Below are 8,401 nucleotides of genomic sequence, written 5' to 3'. Positions count from 1 at the left end.
CGAAATGTATAAATCGAATACTAAAAAACAAGCAAAACATATAAAAGAGGTATGTAAAATATAGATATAGAATGCACTCATCATATAGCTTATATATATATATATATATATATATATATATATATATATATATATATATCCTTGCTTTGCAAGAAGTTACTGTAAATTGTGATGTCATTTTGGTTTTGCTAGTCATTGTGTTAGTGTAGTGGTTTACTTAACACTGTTATACACTATACTGTAGCATTGGTTTCACATACAACATGGTGGCATATAGTAATGTAGTACACAAATCTTTGTAACTTCAGATTATCTTTCTGCAGGAATATTGGGTGATACTGGCGGAAACACCGGGAAACAATATCTTGCCTTTATTTAGATTGGATTTTATTGACTTGTTGGGGGATCATAAATAGTGGTTAGAAAAAGAGAACAAAGGAAATGAGAGTGGGGGCAAAAAAATTGTTGGAGTCAAAAATCAATTCGATGAAAATAATAATACTGGTGAATTCATGGGGTTTGTGTGCCTTCGACGTGATATTATTGCTTATTTGGTTGAGGATTTACTGGTGTGTTTACATGTCGTCAGAAAATCGAGGGAAGGACCCTGAATCAGAACTTCGAGAGCCTCGCGAAGGTTGTTAAGGACTAAGTTGAGAATGTCCTGAAGGAAGACTAGTTACCCTCAACTTTATTGTTTAGTATTATAATTTCTAGTTGGTCTATTATTGAATTACTATAGCAAGATGATGTGATAATTGCTCTGGAATGTCATTGCAATATTTGTAGCGTATTTTTTCTTAGGCATTTAAGTTTCGTTTCTAGATAGTTTTGTGGATGTTTATCATTGTTGAAGCTAAGGTAACATTACTTTAACTAATGTCATGGAATTGAAAATAAAGATTAATTTTGTGTTCATGAACTATGCCGAATTACACCAAGCTATAAATCATAACATGGGTAGTTTTAACTAGAGTTGGGAGCAAAAGGTGATGGACATTCCAAAAAACTCTATTTGAAGCTTGGAACTTGAATGTGGAGTTAATTCCAAGCTAGTGGTATAAATTGGTTGATCAACTAGCTACACATGAGAAACATGCTCTTATGTTATCGCTTTTTCACACGGGAATGGATTTGCTAAGATGGGACATAAAGGTTATTGTGATTGTCGGACTTTGTTTCGTTAATTAGTTTCCTAGTTTAGAATATCTACTAGTTATTTTGTATTTCTTTTTAGCATACATACATATACATGTATGAGAAAACATCATCTGGTGAAATTTATAAGAACATCCTCAGATTTTATAAAGTTAGTGAGATGATGAGAATGAGAGAGATATGAAAAGAATAGTGTATAAACAGTTATAGGAACGGTACCCGAGCATTGTACTGGTTCCAAAAGAGTTGTTAAGTTGTTCCTGAATTGTGTTTTAGTTTATACTATAAATCTAGTAGACGGTTATGATTGAGTAAATTATTGTGCACATTTATGTAAACAATTCAAATCAAAATATTGTGCATCTCATTTTTTACTGTGCTATTATTTATGAGCACAATAATACAAATGAATAAACTGTTCATATCAAAATACCGTGGATCATAATTTTTTTTTTTTACCAAACTATTATTTATAAACATATTAACAGAAATGAAAAATATAATGAACAGTTGAAAACAAAAGTAATATTTGAAATCTACGCTCGTGCCGAGAAAACATGCCTATCGATATATTTCAATCAAAATTGTATTTAACTTTTTTTTTTATTATTTTTTAAACAGTGATGATTAATAAATAAGAATTTTTTTGGTTTTTGGTTTTTGGTTTTTGGTTTTTGGTTTTTGTCTGGACGAAGCGGAGACGCTGGTGAGCAAAGCTAGAAGCGGAGGAACCTCCGAGGTGTTGCCAATGGCGGGCAAGTTGCACAAATCCCCCAAACCAAAGAGACCCTCTTCGCTCCATGCCACCAATAAGAAGAAGGTCAAGAAGAGGAATTTCGCAAACCCTAATCTCATCCCCCTTGGCAAGAACCCCATCGTAGCCGACTTTGAGAACAAGGCCAATGAGGAACTGAGGAACAAGAAGAAGAAGGGCAAAGAGGCGGAGCATGATGCCTTGCTTCTATCTACCCTCCCTGCTGCCCAGCAACTCCGCTTCTTTCTGGACAGCTACCAATCCGCCAACGGGATTAAGCTCTCCCCTCTCGAACTGGAGGCTTTCAAAGGTACTAAAGTTTTCACTTTGGGAGGAAATATTATCTAGATTTTTGCTTGAAATCAAGCTAGTTAGGTGCGTGTGTGTGTTTTTTTTTTCACCCAAAAAGAGCATGAAATGAAGAAGCGATGTTGTTGTTGTTGATGTATTTGAAGGAATTGGGACTTAGAATTTATCTTTTATCAAAAGGAAAATCATTTGAAGGAATTTGAGTGAAAATATGGTGATGTGCAGATACAAGTGTTGCAGAGCTTCCTCAAGAAGTGGCACAAGATGTGGATAATTTCAGTGACCATATAAAGACCGCCTTTGATGACTCATGGAGAGAAGCGCTTTGTGAGGGAAAGCTTTCAGATGGAATTGATGCTGGAAGCCCGGCAGTCCTTGTTATCAGTGCATCTGCTCTGAGATCATTGGAGCTCCTCAGGTTTATTATTTTTCATTTTTTTAATCTCGTTAACAAAAAAAAAAAATGTTGCATATTATTGCTTCTTATTTTGGAGTGTGGCCGGCATTGTTTCTTTGATTTACTTTGTATCTTTTGAGTATGGAGTTACCTTTTGCAAACTGTATCCTTCTTCTGTTTCAATATCTGGTCCATGCTAGCGAAATCTTCTAAGCGTTGTTCGCCTTGTATATAATTTTAACATTTAGAACCAATAAGCAATGTCTGAGATGAGGACATGCTCTGCAAACCAGTTGGTTAGGTTATAATTTGTCATAGTCTCTTGTTGACCTTTTGAAAACTTTCTGTTTAGAGCTGTCATCCTAATTACTTTGAACACTGACTATAAGCGATTGTTGGATAATGGCTTAATGCACTGTCTTAGCTTATGGTATTTTGTAATGTATGCATCTACATTTATCAAAGGTCTATGAAATTAAGTCTTTAGATTAGCAAGTAGAGAAATGTTTTATGTGCCCCTTCTGATGCACATTTATGTAGGGTGTCAGGGAAGAAATGGGAAGAACCGTATTTGAATTCTATTGATGATGACTTTATATTGTCATTTTGACCTTCTGAATACTGCTATCAATATCAACTTTCATGAGTTTGTGTGGTTGGATCATATATTGTTTAAATTGGAATTACCTTCTCATCTTTCTTTGACATTTGATGTTTTGTGATAATTCTATGATGCACATATCATATTTGTTCTTTGTTTTAATATATGTGTTTATAGATCCAACATTTTATTGCAATGAGAAACTTTGCAAAAAGGTGTTTCACTCTTTGTATTTGTTTATTTGGAAACTTAAAATCCATAAATGGATTATGAAAGCATTTTCTCACTTTGCTATGTAATTTTTTATTTTATTTTGGGACAAAATTCATAATCTGTTAATACAATGACCTGTGATTGATTGATTTTCCTTACTAATACTTAAAGGAAAGTTCTGGTTTTGACATTGAACTCAATGCATTTCTAATGTTGTTTAATTTTCAATTTATATTTTCTGGATTTCTAATGCGGACTTGATATTTTGAATATCACATACAATTATATTTGTTATTGTCTAGAGCTGTTAATCACTTGTCTGTGCTTGTTTATGATAGATACGTTTTGTTGTAGTTATGTAAGAATTTTAGTATCATGTCATCTGATAAACCAAATCTGTAAGGTCAGATGACAATTTTTTTCTATTAGACTCAGTTTCAGAATTGAGACCCTGAAATATGCTATTGTCCCAGTACTCTCCTGCATTGTGTAGACTAATTCTGGGAAGCATTATGATTGGCCTATTGATGTGATTTCGATTTTCCTGAAACTGTGGTGACACTATCTGGTTTTACTCTTACTTGGATTTATCCTAATTCTGATATTTAAATATTCACTAGATTCTGATGCCATGAAGCCAAAAAAAAAAAAAAAAACCATTTGACATACATAAAGGGGAAACTAAAGCTTATTATTTCTTTGACCTTTTCAAAGTACAACAACATTTAGCAAGCAATATTTTTAGATTAGTCAGTGCATTGTAGTATTACCAATTGCAGTTCTGATAGTTCTTCAACTTCTTAATCTGCACATTTTTCCTGATTCTACATTTTGAATATGTTCTTTAAGAATACGCTGAACAAAAACAAACGAAAGGTTATTAGTTTACAGTGAGTTGAATGCAGTTTGCATATTTGCTGTTAGTTCATTTGTTGAAACTTTTGAGATATTTTGACTACTGACTCAAGTCATTCACAATTGGAAAAAAAGTTCAATGTGGTTGTAAAATCACCTTTTTATTTCTGCACAAATCTTTATGTGCTTTCTATGGATGATGTGAAATATGTCTTCAAACATGTAATGTTTAAAATGTTTTCGAGTCAATTAAAGAAGGCTATTATTTTGGGTATGTGCTTATTATATTGACAGATTGGTCTATATTCATGCATGATTTCATTATATTTGTATATATATAAACTGTCAGATATATGGTGGGTGTGCTGATCATGCAGTGCGCTTGAATCTCTACACTAATAAACTTCTTTTGATTTTTCACATTGACTGAGAAATATTATTTTGCTTTATAGGGGCTTGAAGAAGTTCACTAAAGAATGTCGTCCAGCAAAGCTATTTGCAAAACATATGAAAGTGGAAGATCAGGTAGCTTTTGTCACTTATTTTTTCGATGCTGCTTGAGTAACTTCAGTGGTACACTTTGATTACATGGTTGTGGTCAAGCATGGATTCTGCTTTGTCTATTTTTTTATTTTATTTTTTTCAATTTGACAGCAATGAAAGCATTTCTGATCTAAATTTTTATTTTGGCATACATTATGCTTTTAATACAAGATGCTCTGGCTTCATTTACTTACACAAGTTATCATATTTCTTTATTCTATCTGAATCATGTGATAATTCTGTTAAAACACATTGTGCAATTTACCTTGGTATCTGGTGTAATAACATAGCTTACTTTTAAAAATCCAAGTTGATTCATCCACAACCGGATTTAAAATCCACAAAAAGGATGTTGCTAAATGCCTCAGTGGTTCTAATGAATCTATTTAGGAGACGACATGGCTAGGTTAAATTCTGTTTTCTATTTAGGGATAGATAGTTATTGCATCCTCAAAAGTTACAAAGTCATGAGGTTTAAGTGATCTATTCCTCCACTTTAGCAGACTCAATTCATCTTTAAACAAGAAAAGCTTTGTGTGAATTTTAGATTGCATCATGGAAAAAGATTTATGCTTGCATTGTATAGACTTTCATATCAAAGTTTCCTGATGATGATATGTTTAAGCTCAAGGCTTGCTCTTCTTATCAAATTGGGAAACATCACCTGGTGTTTGGTTTAATTTGGTTCTCCTTTTTGTTTAATACTCCTTGTCAAAAACACTATTGTTTGGTTTTGGTTTCCTTTGTAATTTTTTATTCATTTATTTTAATATAGGTCTCAATTCTTAAAGGACGAGTCAATATTGCTAGTGGAACACCAAGCAGGTACCTTTTGTAAATCCATCATTTTAACTTGTTCTTTACGATATCTTCTTTTTTGTTTGTCTTCTATTATATGGCCACTTGACAGATATTTTCCGTCTGTCTTTCTATATAATTATGTAAACCTCACCTTTTGCTGGACTACTTCAAATGCTAGAACTATTGATCATATTCTTGTTCAGTCATTGGTTCTGTTATTCATGTTTCTTTAGCCACTTATGCTGTTCATTGAGAATTTTGAGGTCAATGAAAATTATGTTGAATATTAGAGGCCGTAAAAGGCAGAAAAACATCACTGATCTTCATAATAATCTTTAATAGGCTTGCTATGTTCTTGAAGTGCTGAACTTGGAAATCATTTCTATTAAGCAATGTAGAAAACACCAGGTAGGCTAGTAAAATCATATTGAAAACTTTAAGGCTGTAAAGAGAGCATTTACCCTAGGTTTGGAATAAACAACTTGATAATAGCTTCACTTGATTGAATTGTTCAGCTATAAATTTTCATACTGTTCTGTTGAATTATACCAAATGTTTCTTTATTGCCATTGATGCAAATATGTGTTGTCTTTTTCCACAAACCAGTTCCACAAAATTTGAAGTTACAAACTCTTAGAATTGTTTGGTCTATAAATATTGTAACCATGGGTTTTCAGTTCGGTACATATTATTTCCAATCAAGTACTATTTTGTATGAATCCTTCGTGCATTTTATTTCCAGGATCAAGAAGTTAATTGATATGGATGCGATGATCCTATCACGCTTAACACTTGTTGTGTTGGACATGCACAGAGATGCAAAAGGTTATACACTACTAACACTAAAACAAATCAGGTAGTGTTTCCAAATCCTCCAAGCATTTTCGTGAAGGCAACGCATTCAGTGTTTCAATTTTCCTGAGATCAAAATTGACATCTTTTTTTCTTCACAGAGATGAATTTTGGGATTTGTACAAGAGCCACTTTCATCCGAGGCTTCTACAAGGTGATACCCGCTTCTGCTTTTATGGTTCAAGATCTGGTGCGGAGACTGAAAAGGTTGTTCCCATTGATGAATAATCACTGCAGTCATTTTTTGTTTGTCAGCGTCAATTTTTCATATAGGGGCCTGTTTTTGCAGATTGTTTGATCTTTCTAAACATTAGGTGTTCCACTCACATCATCCTGTGTTTTATCCATGGTTCAAATTTTAACCAAGTTTTGGACATGACGTCTTGATTTGTATTGTGACTATTTTGGAATGGTCTGCTGACGTTGAGCATGCTCTGCAACTCTTGCGATGCTTGCAAGTACACAAATATGAATGAGGCTAACAACTGTTATACAATATATGCAATAGAAACATCTTTTTAAGGCCACGCAATATGATGTTTCACCATGATGTCTTGGACAAAATTTGAGAATTTAGGGCCGAAAGTAGGTTAGAATTTACCTCTATTACTTTTTATATTGAAGTGAACTAGCTTTTTTTTTTTTTAAGAACTAGAAATGCCTTTGGTTTTGGAAAAAAAAGATGAAACACAGTTTTAAATGAGTTTCCCAGAAGCTGTTCGATTGTTGTAATGGAGTTTCCCAGAATCTGTTTCAATGCTCTTTCTCTTATTTTTCATCACTTATAGATGTTTATGTTAATGTTTGCAGAGAATGTTTAGTAATATATATGTCTACACACGCACGTGCACAAATGAAACACTAAAAAAAATCGTTACATCATTACTCTCTTTGACACACACATATACTTAGGCATCTACAGATTCATTACTCTCTCTCTCAGGCACGCACGACTGCTGCTATTGAAACCATACTCCGTCGATCTCCAGCGACATCAACAAATCCTAAAACCTTTTAGCCTTCTCAGTATGTTGAAGATATGTTTCTTTATGTATTAGCCAGTTGTAGCTAGAATTTAGACTGCTATTATGTCTATAAAGTTGTTCCCCACTTAACTAGTTGTTTTTCATTAGCTACTTGTTTTTCTTTTTCATATCGGTATAAATTCAACACATTGTCATAGATGAAGGATAAGATAAGTTTGAGCATTCTTCTTCTTCTTCTTCTTCTTCATATTTCTGTCACTTCTTTTTCATGGTATCAGAGCATTCCTTTTCTTTTTCACATCTCGTGATGTCATTTTCTATAAAAACCAATATCCTTTTTGATCTCAACTTAACACACCTTCAAAAGAACAAAATGTTGTCATTCTCCTTCCCATTTTTGACTCTTTGGAAAATTCAGCAAATGATGAGGTTATGCCTCCATCTCAAATTGAACTAGTTGATACTACTGCCACTAGTTATGCCTCCATCTCAAGACTCAACTACACAAATCTCTACCAATCAATCAAATCTCAGGCCACAATCTCAACTTAACACACCTCGCCCTCAAAGAGTACACCGTATTCCAACTCGTCTTGATGATTATGTGTATCAGCTTCGGGAATAAATAAGTCATCACAGCCTACGTGCAATGTAGTTTCTTTAGGTACTATTTATAATATGTCATGCCATGTATCTTATTCACGATTTCTTCCATCTCATTAGGCCTTCCTTGCTAATGTTTCCATTGTTTGTGAGCCTAAAACTTTTTCCCAAACTGTGACAAACCCAAAATGGTGTGAGGTTATGAAACAAGAAATTTCTGCTTTAGAACAAAATATACTTGGAGCTTAATGCCATTACCCCCAGGAAAGAAACCTGTTGGATCATGTTGGGTATACAAAGTGAAATACAAATCAGATGGTCCCGTAGAT

At 33.6% G+C, this 8,401-nt stretch overlaps 1 protein-coding gene across 2 annotated transcripts; it reads left to right on the top strand.

The window, feature by feature from the left end:
- Positions 1–1,831: 1,831 nt before the first annotated feature.
- On the top strand, positions 1,832–7,691 carry LOC120270018 (protein CMSS1). 2 transcript variants are annotated; one of them, XM_039277025.1, is made up of 7 exons: positions 1,832–2,222; positions 2,447–2,639; positions 4,740–4,812; positions 5,606–5,655; positions 6,374–6,487; positions 6,585–6,690; positions 7,427–7,691. In XM_039277025.1, exons 1-7 carry the CDS (start codon positions 1,907–1,909, stop codon positions 7,499–7,501), a joined length of 927 nt encoding a protein of 308 aa, XP_039132959.1. In that variant the 5' UTR covers positions 1,832–1,906; the 3' UTR covers positions 7,502–7,691. The 2 variants fall into 2 exon arrangements, with proteins under 2 accessions (XP_039132959.1, XP_039132958.1); XM_039277024.1 differs by having other exon boundaries at positions 7,406–7,691.
- Positions 7,692–8,401: the final 710 nt, after the last annotated feature.

This window comes from Dioscorea cayenensis, chromosome 10 (assembly GCF_009730915.1).
Source record: "Dioscorea cayenensis subsp. rotundata cultivar TDr96_F1 chromosome 10, TDr96_F1_v2_PseudoChromosome.rev07_lg8_w22 25.fasta, whole genome shotgun sequence".
Taxonomy (NCBI): Eukaryota; Viridiplantae; Streptophyta; class Magnoliopsida; order Dioscoreales; family Dioscoreaceae; genus Dioscorea; species Dioscorea cayenensis.
The sequence above is the reverse complement of the archived record's forward strand: the minus strand, read 5'-3'. Positions and strand labels throughout refer to the sequence as shown.

What these genes read in the sequence shown, in the direction of transcription:
- LOC120270018 (XM_039277024.1), top strand. Translation starts at nt 1,907, where the DNA reads ATGGCGGGCAAGTTGCACAAATCCCCCAAACCAAAGAGACCCTCTTCG. An exon ending in CGAACTGGAGGCTTTCAAAG is followed by an intron (nt 2,223 to 2,446) that starts GTACTAAAGTTT and finishes GGTGATGTGCAG; the next exon opens with ATACAAGTGTTGCAGAGCTT. An exon ending in AGATCATTGGAGCTCCTCAG is followed by an intron (nt 2,640 to 4,739) that starts GTTTATTATTTT and finishes TTTGCTTTATAG; the next exon opens with GGGCTTGAAGAAGTTCACTA.